This window comes from Paroedura picta, chromosome 14 (assembly GCF_049243985.1).
Source record: "Paroedura picta isolate Pp20150507F chromosome 14, Ppicta_v3.0, whole genome shotgun sequence".
Lineage (NCBI taxonomy): Eukaryota > Metazoa > Chordata > Lepidosauria > Squamata > Gekkonidae > Paroedura > Paroedura picta.
In genome coordinates, this window is record NC_135382.1 from 14,902,767 (window position 1) to 14,918,905 (window position 16,139).

Sequence of the window (16,139 nt, forward strand, 5' to 3'; positions counted from 1 at the left end):
GAGGGAAGCCAGTACTTCGAGGAAGCTGAAAATATCAAGTTATTATCAAACTTTAAAATAAAAAATGAAGTTTCCTGTTTGGACCACTGACCCAGATCAGTATGCAAATGAATGATGTTTTATGAATGCCACTCCACTTCTGGCATCATAAACAATATCTGGGAAAGAGTAGTTAAGAGCCCAGGAGGGCAGCTGACACATGGAAAGACACACTCATATGGTGCTTTCTCTGCTACTACATTATGCTGGGGCTTCACAGTTCTCACCCTGTTTTGGGGAGCCTGGTGAAATACTCCTGCCCAGTAACTGTTTGCAAGCTCCATATTTGGCACAGAGAGATTCTCATCTTGCCAATTCCTACCTCTGAAGATGCCAGCCCCAGTTATTGACGAAATGTCAGGGTCTCTAGGAGTACCAGAGCATAGCCACAGTGCCCAGAAAACCCACAACAACCAGTACCCCAATATTTGTTGACAGGATCCTAAATCTAGAAATCCTCTGCCATACAAAAGACTATGTGCTGAATCATGCACATTCACGCGTCCTCTGAGTTTCTGAAAGCTGATCACTGCTACCGGGACATGGAGACGGAAAAGCATTTTGTCTTGAGGCCATGATAGAAGCTATGGAATTGCTGCCTGCAGCATCAGATCTGTGATGCCACATTCACATGCACACCATTGATTGGAGTTGCAGTCATGACAGCAAACATGCATGCATGAACCAGCCCTACGAAATGTCTGTAACAACTCTTCACTCTATTAAGATTATGGGAATTATGGATGACAAAGGATCTAAACTGATGTGGCACAATGAAGACTGGGCACCCAGGGAGAAACAATTACGAAGGCACAGCTGGAATTCACAGTAACAGTTAGAATTCACAACAGGAAAAGTGGAATTCATAGCAGGAAAAGTTTCCAATGCAAGCCGGGAGAAATGTACACGACAAATAAAGCAGGTATTATAACCCTGGGATCCTGCTATTTGAACACAAGATGGTATTGGGTAACTGTTATCTTTCTACCCGCAACTAGAAGGCCCTCACAACGTGATATTGCACAAGTCTTCTGCAACAAATACCAGTGCCTTCTCTGTTGAGGCCCCCACCTTGTGGAACAGCCTGCCTGGGGAGGTCTGGAAGGCTCCTGGCTTTCTGTGAACTATGTACAACTGAATTGTTCAAGAGGGCTTTTTTATGCAGACAATACAGTAGAAGAAGAAGAGTTGGCTCTTATATGCTGCTTTTCTCTACCTGAAGGAGTCTCAGAGTGGCTTACAGTCACCTTCCCTTTCCTCTTCCCACAACAAACACCCTGTGAGGGCTGAGAGAGCCCTGATATTACTGCTCAGTCAGAACAGCTTTACCAGTGCTGTAGCGAGGCCAAGGTCACCCAGTTGGCTGCATGTGGGGGAGCGTGGAATCATACCTGGCTCGCCGCACTCCGAACCACTACACCAAGCTGGTAGCAGTGTACAAAGGAATTCACAAAGCCACTTCAAGAAAAGATTAGAGACTGTGTCTACAGCTGTCATTGGACCCTATTATATATTTCCCATCATTTCATGAGTCATGTTAACACTTGTCCTTTGCTTCAGTTCTGTTTTTGTAGACTTCTGCTTGGTTCTACAACCCAAATCCTCAGGGGTAGTCAACCTGTGGTCCTCCAGATGTACATGGACTACAATTCCCATGATCCCCTGCCAGCAAATGCCGGCAGGGGCTCATGGGAATTGTAGTCCATGGGCATCTGGAGGACCACAGGTTGACTACCCCTGTCAGAGTTTACTGAATGTCCCTCCTGTTGACTGTATGGACTCACTCTGTGTAATTCGGCCAGAGTCTCGGTGAGAAAGGCAAAATATAAATTAACAAATAATAATTGTATTAGTCTATCAGAATTTTCCCTTTACCTGTTGCCTTCTTGTCTGAAATTTGTATTTTTGAGAAACCAGCCTATCCCACACTTTGGATCTGAAAACTTTGCAGGACTAGGTGAGTTTTTTAACCCCCCCCTCCCCCAATCATCCCAGGGATGTCATCGGACAGCAGGGCAAAAGGAATTGCTTCTTGCACGGTTGTGAACCTGGGTGTGACAATGTTTTATTGAGCCAGTGGCTGCACAGCCAACAGAATTCTGACTCAGATCGCAGAGCCGCCAGATGGTCTCCTGATGAACAGAGAAGAAATTCCGTCATTAAGTCAATCTTCTTCCCACTCGAGGCACGGGGCAGTGCTGAAGTCACCGAAATTATTCTGAATACCGAGTACCGAAATTAATTATTGTTCACCCTCTCTCCATAATACCGAACCTGGTATGGGGAGACTGAGAACACATGACAGATGCCGGGTCCCTTCAGCTGTAATAATAGTTTGACTGCACAGGGACAACTTTGCTAAAAAGTAATAATTAAGGGAGCTTGCTATAGCCTTTAAAGAAAATCAAAACAATTGCAAGCACCTTTCCATTTCCATGATGCTTTCACAGGGTGTTTTTTTTTCTTTTTTAGTGGGAAACAAAGTTTGTCCTTTCCTTTCAAGTCTATTCTACATTCTGGAATCAAACATTAACATTTCCATTTTAGAGTCTTAAAGTAGTCCTGTTCAGAGTAGATTTGTCACATAATGCGAAAGAAGAAGAGCTGGTTTTTAATACCCCGCTTTTCACAACCTGAAGGAGTCCCTTAGTGGCTTACAAGCACTTTTCCTTTCCTCTCCCCACAACAGACATCCTGTGTGGTCAGTGGGGCTGAGAGAGCTCTATCAGGACCGCTCTGTGAGAACAGCCCTAAGAGAACTGTGACTGGCCCACAGTCACCCAGCTGCATGCGTGTGGAAGAGTGGGGAATCAAACCCGGTTCTCCAGATTAGAGTCTGCCACTCCTTAAAAAGTTGCCAGAACATCCTGATGTAGATCGAGCAAAGAGGCTGCTAAGTGATGAGTCCCCCCAGGTAACTTATAACTTGGTCTGAATGACTTTAATAAAGTTTGAATCTGAGTCTGCCACTCTAACTGCTACACCACCCTGGCACTCAATTCACATTATATCATTAGCTGAATGCACAGTCACACTGCAAACACCTCTACCACATTAAATGCAGACAGGCAATATGTGTAAGATGAAATAAGTACATACGTGAGATAAGTTTCATTGTGTGAAAATGCTCAGACTTTTCAGGATTTCATTTGTGGTGAAAAGTGCCACCAAATCACTGATGTCTTGTGGCAACCCAGAACCATTTTCAAGACAAGACACATTCAGAGGTGGTTTGCTACTACATGTCTCCATGTCATGACCCTGGTTTTCCTTGGAGGTCTCCCACCCAAGTGCTAGCCAGGATCAGCCCTGCTTAGCTTCTGAGATTTGACAAGATTGGGCTAGCCTGGACTATCCAGGGTGTAGTCTGCACAGAGCTCTTATTCCAATGCCAGGTCGATTCAGTCCCTGCCATCTCCACTGAATGTGATTTCCATTTTGATTTTGTCCGATTTAAATTTGCCCTCTGCAACAAGCATGATTGATCAGGAGTGACCCTACCTTTATCCTGCAATATCCTAGAGTGGATATAACCCTCAATATTTGAAGAATCAGATTAAGAAAGCATGTGGAGGTCTGCCTGTTTCGAATTTGTTCCTGAAGTCCATGGTAGAGAAGCCCTTATTAGCCAGGGCATCAGTTCCTGGTTTCCAGGCTTAAAGGGGAAGCCCTAACTTTTCTCAACAGAAGCTCCAGAAGCCTAAACTTCTCTCGGTAGACATTTGCCTCTTGGTTTTTTTCTCCCTCCTCTGCTGTCTCCAATCCTCCCCCCTCCCCCCTGTTCAAGAAAGGAAAGAGGCTCCTGCTGTGCTTGGGTCCCCCCTCCCCTTCTGAGCTTCCCTAACCCTGCGCAGAACACTTTTCTGTTTTAATGGGGGGGGGGGGGTAAGACCCGAGTTCAAATCGATCTGGATTCAGCAGGATCCACATCAGAATAAACAAAGTAAGTGCAGAATCAGCCCAGGTCAACGCAAGGATTTCATTAGGCAATTAACAAGAAAACCAAATCAAATTGTTCCCATTAATAGCAGAATGCATGTATAAGGTTTTTGCTTCCAGAGTTTAAAACAGATTCTCTTGAACTGATTGAAGGGGTGTCTAAAGTCTGAATTAGAAAAGACTTACGGTTATGTTTTAAGACAGTGATGGATGTTTTAAGAAAGATTCAAAATTGGCCCTTTCTCAACCAGTTTCTGAGGATGTACAATCCAGGAGAGGCTTAACTCCAGGGAGGAAAAATCGACTTACAAGCACAGTGTAAAATGGTATGGGAAGAGGCCCACACAGCCCACAGAATATCTTAGACATATAGGGCAGCTCTAAGTCCCAAGCAGAAAGTGCTTAGGATGGTGCTAGGAAGCAACAGTGGGAGGGCTTCTAGAGTTTTGTTCCCTCTGGCAGACCTCCTGATGGCACCTAGAGTTTGGCTGCTATGTGTCTCAGAGTGTTGGACTGGATGGGCCACTGACCTGTTTCAGCATGACTCCTGTTCTTATGTTCTTATGTCTGGGGCCGTGATGCTCTGTATTCTTGGTGCCTGGGGGGCAACAGTGGGAGGACTTCTCATCCAGCTGGTGGGCCTCCTGGTGGCATCTGGGTTTTGGCCACTGTGTGACACTCTGATAGATCTTCTCCTGTGTTGCCAGGAGCCTGCCCACTTTGCCACTCACCTGGAACTGACCTTCAAAGACAGCTGCAAGAGGCGCAGGTATTAAGATGGTGGTGGTGAGGCACATCACCACCCTAGACTCCACCGTTTCTTGTGTGGCACCAGAGATGAAGGGGCAAGTTGTTATCCTATGCCAGATGGAGTATATACCTTCACATATAGGCTGGGAGGGGCTGCAATCCTCCCCAAATGAACCTTGAGCCTCCATTATGTGGTCCATCTCCAGCCCTTCAAGGTTCCAGTCTGGCTGGTTGGCACACCCAAAAGGACTATCTGAAGAACTTGTGCTACAGCCCTGCAGGTTGCTGAGCCCAATGGTTCCTTGAACTCACCGAGATCATTACCCAGGAGCCAACCTGCCATGGCTCACATTATAGCTCGGCCATTGGACATGGCTGCCATAGGGATCTCTTTCCCTAACACCGTCTCTGCAGTGTGTGTTAACATCATTGATGATGAGGGGCTCCAGGATGCCCTGTGGGCCAATGCAGGGCTGCTCTCTCTGCTGCCAGGTACACCTGGGCTCCACTCTCACATGCTGCTGGTCCAGTGGCGCAGGGAACTCTGAGTTGTGCGGCAGCAGCAGTGGAGGCTTGTGAGCACTCCATGACAACTATGGAACAAGGTGGGTGAGGCTGAGCAGGCTGACATCCACCCCATTCCCCACCCTTGTGTATCATCTGTAGCATGGGACACAGCATGCCTCTCTGGTTGGCAACCCTCTCAATGGTGTGGAGTTTACCCCTGAATCCCACTCCTGAAAATGGCCAAGGCATGGTTGCAAGGATTCAGCACCACCTACTGTTCTCATTTATACGCATGTTGTCGACCCCATAGCATGACTGGCACCCCCCTGGTGGTAGGAGGGGTGTTCCATGCCCAGGCAGAGCCACCACTCATGGTGGACAGTGGCTTTCTCCACCGTCCACCCAGGTTGTGATCTGGCCATGCTGCAAGAGCAGCTCTGCCCCACCTTTGCCTACTGGACAGCCAGCTAGGCATCCATATCAGGGGCTACTGTGTTGGCTTTCGTATGCTTGCCACCACTGTTGCAACCAGAATGGCGTCTCCACTCAACTGCATCATCCATCTTGCATCTGGGTGGCCTCATGTTACACCCACGTGGTGGAGGCGTTGCCAGCCCCCGCAACAGGGCAACGTGGGGCATCCTGGTGGCTCCCCAATGCCTTACTCTGGGAATCGTCTGGCTGCTCTTGACGCTTTGTTGCAGGATGCATGCCGCTCCTAAGGGTGGTCTTCTGAGGAGTCACTGGCTGGTAGTGTGTCCACCCTGAATGGCTGAAACACATGGGGAGGGGTGCAGCTATGACATAGGACGCTCTGTACATTGCACGGTACTGGGAGCTGTGCACCAGCATGGGTGCTAGGGACTTTTCACCATCTTTATGGGCCCAGGGCCAACTGGAGCCTTCAGTGCCATGCACCAGGAAGTCCTTGAGGTCAACAACTAGTTGGCCTTCCAGAGTCAGCACTAGGGCTAGGATAAGGATAATGCCTTTCAGCATGGTTTGGCCACTTTGGTGATCACTGAAGAGAGTGCCTGCCAGCTGACACGCTGCCAGCACCCCTCCTCTCCATGCCACGGTGCTGGCCTCCTTATGTGCTGCCTCGGGCTTCGGTAATCGCCAAGACGGCCGAACCACACCGAAGCACACAACCCTAGTAAAAACACACATGGGTCACTCTGAATGCAAATATCAAAAGCTACTTGGCACAGCACTCAGTGGTTCAAAGAAAATAAGTAATATTTTCACTGGACTAGTGCATGTGTCTTACACAGGACTCTGGATCCTGCATTTTGAATAAGCCATTAGGAAGGGTATTTGTGCTTATTCATTTGCTACAACACCAATAATTTAATTGGAATCGACATATGTTTCACCTGGCCAAACAAAGTATCCCTCGCTACACAGTACATTTCTATCGTTGATGAATAAACTGTTTTTAACATTTGCAAAGAAAATGTTGTGGCTGCAGACAAGAAACAGAGCAGGTCTGTAATCGGAAATTAAAACAGTAAGACACGGCCAAGCATAAAAAAAAATATTAACCCTATGTGATCATAGAGTCAAGAATGACCATTGATTTGTTCAATGATTCAGTAATTGATTACAGTCTTGCTTTCTCAGAATGTTTTATAATCCGCCTGTTCTTGCATGAGCTCTACCTCAGATCCAGCTGCAAGTTCACAGTAAAAACAGAAAACAACGTATTGTGTGTAAAATTTTAAAAGGGGGGAGCCTCTCCTCCCCTGATGGCCCCCACTACGCCATGAGGATCTGCCTACAGGTATTACATTTTCTTAACTGCATGGCCAGATATAGGCTTGAACTTGAACTATTCCCCCAAATTTAAGTCATTTGGGATGTTTGGAAACGAAGCTATAATAATCTTAAATATTTCCATCAACAGAATGTCCATCAACAGAATGCCAGTGTTACACTGGACGTGTTCAAATGCTACTATCAGCTGGTGAGGTGGAAGGCTAATTTTTGGTACCCTAAAGCAGGGGTAGTCAACCTGTGATCCTCCAGGTGTTCATGGACTACAATTCCCATGAGCCCCTGCCAGCATTTGCTGGCAGGGGCTCATGGGAATTGTAGTCCATGGACATCTGGAGGATCACAGGTTGACTACCCCTGCCCTAAAGGACAGCAAATTGTTAATTACTTACAGTGCAATCCCAAGAACACTTTCCTGAGAGCATGACCCTCTGGCGAGACCTGAGTAAGGTTCTTAGTAGATCTGCTCTGGACAGATTTTATTTTAATCCTTTTCAGTTTGGGAAATCACCTTGTATGTGTGCATAAACGTGTTTTAGTCATCTGGACTTTCTGCCTCAGGAACCCAAATCTTAGGCTGTCTCTGATGTTGTGGAAGGGAAAGGATTACTTGGTTTTGCATTCATCTTTGGGCACTGCTGTCTCTGACTGGGAAGTAAGAGCTGACCAGCTTTCGCACAGGTTTCCTGTATATCCAGATTCTCAACTAAGTGCAGAGAGATGGATTCTGGAAGAGCACGGTATTCAATAAGGCGAGGTGCCTTGCAGGAAATTTTGCTTTCCTCCTTGAGAGCATGGCCATAATCTAGCCCGAATCATTGCTTTAGGTCTAAATCAGGGGTAGTCAACCTGTGGTCCTCCAGATGTCCATGGACTACAATTCCCACGAGCCCCTGCAAGCAAATGCTGGCAGGGGCTCATGGGAATTGTAGTCCATGGACATTTGGAGGACCACAGGTTGACTACCCCTGGTCTAAATAACTCCAATAGGATAATGAATTTTAATGTCTGTATCACTAATATGGAAATTACCAGGGCTTAATGAGCTGGTAAAGACCTGCCTGGGGCAAAGAAAAAATACGCCAATGCCGTTCTGCCTCTACAGAAACTGATTTCCTGGGTGCCAAGCAGTGTTCCCTCTAAGACGGGGGTGGCTGGACCTTGGCTCTCCAGATGTCCATGGACATGCTGGCAGGGGCTCATGGGAACTGTAGTTAATGGACATCTGGGGAGCCACAGCCTGGCCACTTCTGCTCTAAGCTGTGCTTGTGAACAGCTGCCCTGCTCTGCAAGGAGCCCTGTTCAGCAACAGTCTGGAACCACATGGGTCTTACGCTGCCCACTGCCCAGCAGTTATATTCTGCTCAGGATGTGAACGGCTCCACCCAGTAGTAGGGGAAAAAAAAACTAGAGGTAATATTGGCACCAAGTAGTTATGTACAGATCCCCTGCTAACTGGTGGTGGTTGTTTTATTATTGTAGCCTTGCAGTGTCTTACTTATTATAGGGAAGGAAGAAAAATGAGGATCACACGAAGGAAATGTTAGTCCTTTACACTATTAGGGATTCTTACAGCAAAGGAATACCCAGGGAAGAAAACAGGGAAACAGCAAGGTCCATGGGAAGCCATTTACACTTGTAGACTGATTACAAGTGTATCAGCTACGTAGGATGCGCTTACCTGATCCTAACATAGGATTCCCGTTTAGCACTTCAGAAGGCAAGTTTAAAAACACAAAATATTAATGTTAATTGTAATGGTGTCATCTCAAACGTATTATTTTTGACTGTGTTTCTGGAATGTCTTGAACCCAATACTGGAAAACAAGGTCAACTCCCTGTACGTCCACGGTCCTGTCCGCCTGTTGAGTCGGCATGGTGGAATGAGATTCTGTCTACATAGAGTCCAACAAACTCAAGGTCAGTCTAAATCATGCAATTGTTATCCTCCTTGTGGGCAGGAGGGATCTATGATCTTGCCCCCACTTTATGAGTAGGCCTTGTGCTACTCATCCAAGTATGGTTAATGTCATCTGCAACTAGGGTTGCCAACCTCCAGTTTGTGGCTGGGGATCTTCAGCTATCACAATTGATCTCCAGGCTAGAAAGATCAGTTTTCCTAGAAAAAATGGCTTTCTTTGGAAGATGGGTTCTATGGCATTATACCCTACTGAGGCCCCCTCCCCAAACCCTGCCCTCCCCCAAGCTCTACCCCCCAAATCTCCAGGTATTTCCCAACACAGAACTGGCAGCCCTATCTGCAACAACAACAAAATGAAATGGAACTAGGAAGCTCTCACCTGTCCTATAAAATCATCCTGAATATTCAACAATACATGCAAATGGAAGCATTCAGAACATGTACTTATTGAGCAAAATTGGCTTGGAGATTATTTATTGTCCACTAGAAAACTGTCTACCATTAAGATACATGGAGTATATTTGAAAGGGCCATATATGAAGGGGCATTCAAGATGCCCAAGGCTCCTGTGAAGTGTGCATGGTGCATTTCTGTTCCATCTGCATATTGCCTCCCACCACCATTAAAATGTCCCTAAAGAAAGCATTTCGTTTTCCACATAGAAGTGACTGACAGCCATTGACATGGAGGGAGGGGGGGAAGTACACTCAACCTGACCCCTTGTGATGGGAAGCACAGAAAATTACGTGCATGTGCCCCTATTTGCATAGCTTTTCCCCCCGAGATAGACAGAATCTGTGCACCAAGGTTATGCTGTTGTGATAACATGGATTCTTTTTTTTTTAAAAAAATGAGAATGCCATTTATAATTCTAGATAGTTTCTTGAACTCTGTCATAAGAAAGAAGGGAAGATTAATTGTTTGGGGATTGGAACTGCACCAAAGTGTGGCTATTTTAATTAGGGAGTGGGCAGAGCCCCAAGCTGATGCTATGTAACAGCTAGGCCCCATTTTCCTTCAGTTTATTGTCTTATTTTAGTTTTATTACATATCACCCTCCACTCAGCCATCTGGAGGAGGAGGAGGAGGAGGAGGAGGCATTAGTTCCTTCTAGATGTGGCCAGATGGCTGAGGGCCCCCAACCCCCCCCCCCACATCTCATGCCTCCTAAACAGTCCAAGGGGGTTCTTTGGGCCTTCTGTTTTATTGCCTGATGGCACAACATCCCTCCAGAAGGGGTGTGCCAAAAAAGACTATCGGCTTTTTTTGGTTTGGGTTTATTTGACCTGGGGGGAAAAAATCGGTATTTTCGAAAAATGCTGGATGCTAATGCTGGTATTGATATTCAGATCTGAATTTGTGGGGTCCAATAGACTTGAGAAGAAAAATGTTTTTTTAAAAAAACACCAGCCTGACCCAGTGTGGTTTAAGCCATGCACAGGGGTAGTCAAACTGCGGCCCTCCAGATGTCCATGGACTACAATTCCCATGAGACCCTGACAGCGAACGCTGGCAGGGGCTCATGGGAATTGTACTCCATGGACATCTGGAGGGCTGCAGTTTGACTACCCCTGCTGTAGAAGAAATTGGGGCTAGGATCTATGTGTGCCAGAGAGGTCTCTAACTACCACACACAGACCTGGCTAGGAGCTGTCAGCTCCCATTACCCCGGCCGATTTTGGGCTGGCTTCCCTGGGAGCTTGGTTTAACAAAGAGCTGCATGAGGAGCCAACCCAGCCAAGATGGCATGGAGTTCTCAGCTCCTGCCACTCCACCGGATCTTCAGTATAGCTCAGGTTTTCTCAGGCAAGGTTTTGTGAAACCCAGGGGTATCTGGACAGCCCTGGAAGGGTTTCCCAAATGCGTAGGAGTCAATTAATTTTTAATTAATTAAAAATGGGCCTGAGGGGGTGGGGAGGGTCCCTGGGTGGGCGTGTCCACGGCTATGCTTCCCAACCATACTCTGCAAGAGGGCACCACTTCTGGGGTTCCTCAAAGGAGAATGTTTCAGGGGTTTCTCAATGGTAAAAAAGTTGAGAAAAGCTGGTATGGCTGAATACCCCCGAATAAAAGCTGAGAAAATTCAGCTATATTGGTGGCTGATCAGATTGTCTGATCTGTAATCAGCTGAAACAATATTAAAAAAATACAAGTAAAATATTTTTTTTTTTTGTTCAGTTCAGTTGATCCCGAATGCATGCCCTTCCAGCCTCCAGGGTAGCATCTCCGGCTTTTATTTTCTCTTTGAGACGCCTCCTTTAGAACTGTGGAAAGATACTCCCACACAGCAACCAGCTTGCCAAAACAATCAGAAGTCTTTTATTTTACAGTCCTCTTTTAAAGGTTTGTTAAGCGTGATTTAGAACTGCTTCATGCACAACTTTTCCAACCTGGAGAAGATATTAATATAGAACAGAATGCACACGTTTCTTTCCTAGCATGCGTAATCACTGCATAATACAAACTCTTATGCTCATTCTGATACACTCGGGATTCGCGTCTCTTTCCCTGGCTATAAAAATACATCTGTGAAAAGGCCTTTAGACAGATTTGTTTTGACAGAATTGAAGAACCCATGATTTCATGTACTATTATCTCCTTCAAGACTGGGGTAAGCACTACAGGGTGCTTCATCGACTTTATGTTATGGTTGGGGGGAAGGGAAGAGCATCAAGGAACAAGAACAGCAATAAAGAAGTCTTGAAATACAGCAGGAGCAGGGCACCACCTAGGGCAGGGGTAGTCAACCTGTGGTCCTCCAGATCTTCATGGACTACAATTCCCATGAGCCCCTGCCAGCAAACGTTGGCAGGGGCTCATGGGAATTGTAGTCCATGGGCATCTGGAGGACCACAGGCTGACTACCTCTGACCTAGGGCACTACTATACTTAATTTCCAAAAAGAGGGCATTAATCTGGGTAAACAATTTAGCCAAGATAGGTGCCTACCGGTCAGGGAAAGCTTTAAACATTTCCAGGAAACTGATGGAATTAAAGGTCTACTAAAGGAGGTTCAAAAAGGTCCCCAAGTGAGGCAGGCCATGTCCCTGTGGATCAGGGGAGGTAGAAACTATGGAACATGTTCTTCTCCATCACCCCTTATACCAAAAGCCTCGTTCCAAGTTTATTTTCCCCTCTATTATTAGGTGTTCGGAGTGATCAGTCCTGGTGTACACAAAATTGTTACTTGTAGATGGAAATCCACAGGTATCAGCACTTACTGCATGGTTGTTTTTAGTGCTTGCTAATTACAGGTGACTCAAGCCTTCTTATACATTGTTGTATTTTCTTTTACTCATTGTTAAGATGTACCTCCTGCTGAGTTGGAAGGAGCCATACAGACCATCTAGTCCAACTTCCTGTTCAATGCAGGGTCAGCCTAAAGCATCCAAGATAAGTATCAGTCCAGCTGCTGCTTGAAGACCACCGGTGAGGGGGCAGCTCACTACCTCCTTAGGCAGACTGTAATAATACAGACTGATACTAAAGGATGATCAGGTGATTATAGAGAAGCTAAATGAATTCTCCTCAACTCTTTTCACTGCTAAAAATATATGGCAGATACTTGTTCCTGAATGGATGTTTCAGACGGAAGATGTGGAGCTCGGATGTGGTGACAAAGGAGGAAGTTCTGAAATTTACAGACAAATTGCAAACTAACAGATTACCAGGATCACATAGTATCATCCCAGTTCTTACAGAACCCAAATGTGAAATTTTCCAACTAGAATATGTTACCTAAAATCTGTCTCCGTAATACTTATATATATAAAAAAAGGAATCGAGGGGTGGTGGTGGATCTAGGACAAGTATGGATCAGAAACTGGATAAAAAATAGGAGGCAGAGAGTAGGAATAAATGCTCAATTCTCACAGTGGAGGGATGTGAACAGTGGAATCCCTCAAGTAGCTGTATTGGGACTGGTGCTTTTCAGCTTCTTCATAAATGACCTGGAGTAAGCAGTGAGGTCGCCAAGTTTGTAGATGACACCATCTAGGATGGTTAAAATAAAGATGGACTGGGAAGAGTTCCAATAGGATCTCTGCAAACTGCAGGAATGGGCAATATTTGGCAAATGAGATTCAAAATAATCAAGTGTAAACTGATGCATATCAGGGCAAAAAAATAAAAATAAATCCTGCTTCACATACACACTAAGAGGATCTCAGTTGGTAGCAACAAACCAAGAAAGTGACCTTGGGGTAGCAGTGGATACCTTGGTGAAAATGTCAACATGTCTGTGTCTGCTGTGAAAAAGACAAATTCTATGCTGGCCATAATTAGGACAGGAACAGTGAATAAAAACCTGCCACTATCATACTGCCCTTCCACAAAGCATATATGCCACGGGGCTCAGCAGTGGTCTCTCAGCACCACCTTCTGGAATCAGTTTGTAAAATAAAAATGGATCAACCAAAATGCAACGCCCACTTCTGTGATGCTCAGGCCAATTTCTGAAGCCCTGTATGAGTGTTCAGGGCAACATCTGAGGCCCTGCTTTGAGTGCTCATGCCCTCTAATGTTAAACAAGTGGCAATGCAAGAAAGATTCTTCTCAGACATGGTGCAAAAATTATGGAACTCCACAAAGTAAAGGTATCCCCTGTGCAAGCACCAGTCATGTCTGACCCTCGGGGTGACGCCTTCTAGCATTTTCATGGCAGACTCAATATGGGGTAGTTTGCCAGTGCCATCCCCAGTCATTACCGTTTACCCCCCAGCAGCAAGCTGGGTACTCATTTTACCGACCTCGGAAGGATGGAAGGCTGAGTCAACCTTGAGCCGGCTGCTGGGATCGAACTCCCAACCTCATGGGCAGACAGCTTCAGACAGCATGTCGCTGCCTTACCACTCTGCGCCACAAGAGGCTCTTATGGAACTCCATACAAAGGAATATTTGCCTGTCCCAAGCCTTTTTTGTGTCATCTAGTGGCCCTTCAATGATCCCAATGACTTGCCTGCTTCACTGCTGCAGTTTCACTCATTTGAGCAAAATCTCTGGAGATGCCAACTTACAAACGAGTAAGGCTGGCAACTGCCCATTCTCACACATTCCCTGTGGTGGCTTCCACCTTTGGAACAACCTGCCCAAGGAGATCAGGAAGGATCCCACACTTCTATCATCCCACAGAATGTGCAAAGAAGAAGAGGAGTTGTTGTTTATGCCCCACTTTTCACAACTCGAAGGAGTCCCAAAGGGGCTTACAATCACCCACCCTTCCTCTCCCTACAATAGACACCTGTGAGGTAGGTGAGTTGAGAGAGCTTTGATGGACCCAAGGTCACCCAGATGGCTGTGTGTGGAGGAGTGGGGAGTCAAACCTGGTTCTCCCAATTAGAGCCCACTGTTCTTTTTTATTCAAACATTTTCAAAAAAGTTTTTTGCTGCTGATAAAAATTTTTAATAAAAAAGGGAATACAGAGAACTTTGCATTGTAAAAACTGTCATTACATCTGGAATGCCATTTGGTTAAGTTTCCTTCTTTGGTTTTGACTCACAGACCAGCTTGCCTTCACTGATTCTATTCTGTTCTAGTAACCAGCTGCTAGCAGAATTTATTTACCTGTTCAGACAAACCCGCTTGTGTTGGGTTAGTAAAACATATTTGAATCATAGACAAAAACTGCTTCCTACGGGTTTTCACCTCTTTCTTGCACTTTTGAATTACTGTGGTGTGCTGTATTAAATATCAATAGTGCTTCTTGTCCTTTTTTGCTGCATTACCTTCCAATGATGTTTTGGGTTTTTTTTTTTTTTTGAATATTCCAAGATGAGCGCTATAGTTCTATAGTGGTGCCACTGAGATCAACTGACCACTGTTGTTACTTAGAAACAAGAGCGAAGAAGTAGCTCATTGGAAGTAGCTCATTGCAGGTGCTCAACGCTTGTCACACCAATCACTGATGCCCTGAACACTCACAGCCCAATGAGCTGCTTCTTTCTTCATTTCTACGTAACCATCGATCTCACTTTGATCTCAATAGTCAACTGATCTCAATGGTTCTGCTATAGCACTCAACTCGGAATGCAAAACAAACGAACAAACAAAAGCCTTCAAAGAAGATTGAGCACCAAAAAATGGAGTGCAGGAAAGCGGCACTGTTTGAAACGGACATAACACTTCAGAGACTGCATGTTAATGGTAGGAAATTCACTGCATGAAACCTCCATCCCTGTATTGCTTTGCTTAAAATCAGGCAACAATAATATCCGGTCTTTAAAGCTGCACAGCCATGCATGGAAATCCAAGTTGCAATTTTACAGAGAAACAGATCACACTGACATGGAAAATGAGGTGAGCAAATAGCATCCCTTTTAGACTAAATGTATGGAAACGTGCTTTCCTCTATAAAAAACTACTTTAACTGGATAATCATTTAAAAGCATGAAATATATAATTATACTACGGGATACACCCTTAATACTTTAGCTGTGATTCTAGCCTGGGGTCACATGGATGTGATCTGCCAGAAGCATTCTGCTGTATTCTGAAAATCTCATGTCAATTCAATACACTTCACCATCCATTTTATACAAAACAGTACAAAAGAGCTGCTTCTTTAAGAGGCTGGGGTTATAACTGGCAGGACCGATAATATTATTATCTACAGGCTAATATTTTTTTAAAATATGGAAGGGCATTCAAAAATAGTATTCCCCTATCTGAACTACTTCAAGCTGTCAGCTTAGGATCCTCTATGAGTGATAAGTGTAGATTCAGCATAAGGCAGTGAGCATTGCAAATCTAAATGCAATGCTAAATGCAAGATCTGAATGCAAGTACAGTTGCTTCCAATGTGCTTACACAAACATTTCTCTCTCATTGCTGCACATAACACAGTCTCTTGGACCATTGCCACATAAAAGGACATGACGTGGAAAAGGCACAAATACCCGTACACTTACCAGGCTGTTGAACTTGGAAAAGACATCAGTGGTGGGTTTAAAGCTTCCCCTTTTAATGGATGCACAGCCTGTGATGTTTGAAGCTGAGGTTGAGGCTGAGTCTGTACTTGTCTTGGGTCCTGAGAAGGTTTAATCCACCGGCTTGGTTCCGGCTTCATCCATTTCCCCTGGATTCCCCATCTTGCTAAGTATAGTTTGCAAATATCATAGTTCATTGAAGAGTAATATAAAAGGTCTAGTACCAGCAAGACCACAACAAAAAACCCATAAATCCACACTCCTAACAATGCACTGTAATTAC

At 45.2% G+C, this 16,139-nt stretch overlaps 1 protein-coding gene across 11 annotated transcripts in view; it reads right to left on the bottom strand.

Moving 5' to 3' along the window:
- SHISAL1 (shisa like 1) overlaps window positions 1-16,139 on the bottom strand; it is an 83,107-nt gene that overhangs the window by 10,178 nt on the left and 56,790 nt on the right. For 7 of the 11 annotated variants that reach the window (XM_077310563.1, XM_077310564.1, XM_077310569.1 and 4 more), the window contains exons 5-7: window positions 15,839-16,138; window positions 8,693-8,722; window positions 5,787-6,007 (exon numbers count right to left, since the gene is read on the bottom strand). In XM_077310563.1, coding sequence (XP_077166678.1) covers window positions 5,821-6,007; window positions 8,693-8,722; window positions 15,839-16,138 — 517 coding nt within the window. In that variant the 3' untranslated portion in view covers window positions 5,787-5,820. The remainder of the gene's footprint in view (window positions 1-5,786; window positions 6,008-8,692; window positions 8,723-15,838; window position 16,139) is intronic. The other 4 variants (XM_077310572.1, XM_077310571.1, XM_077310574.1 and 1 more) reach the window with 3 other exon arrangements.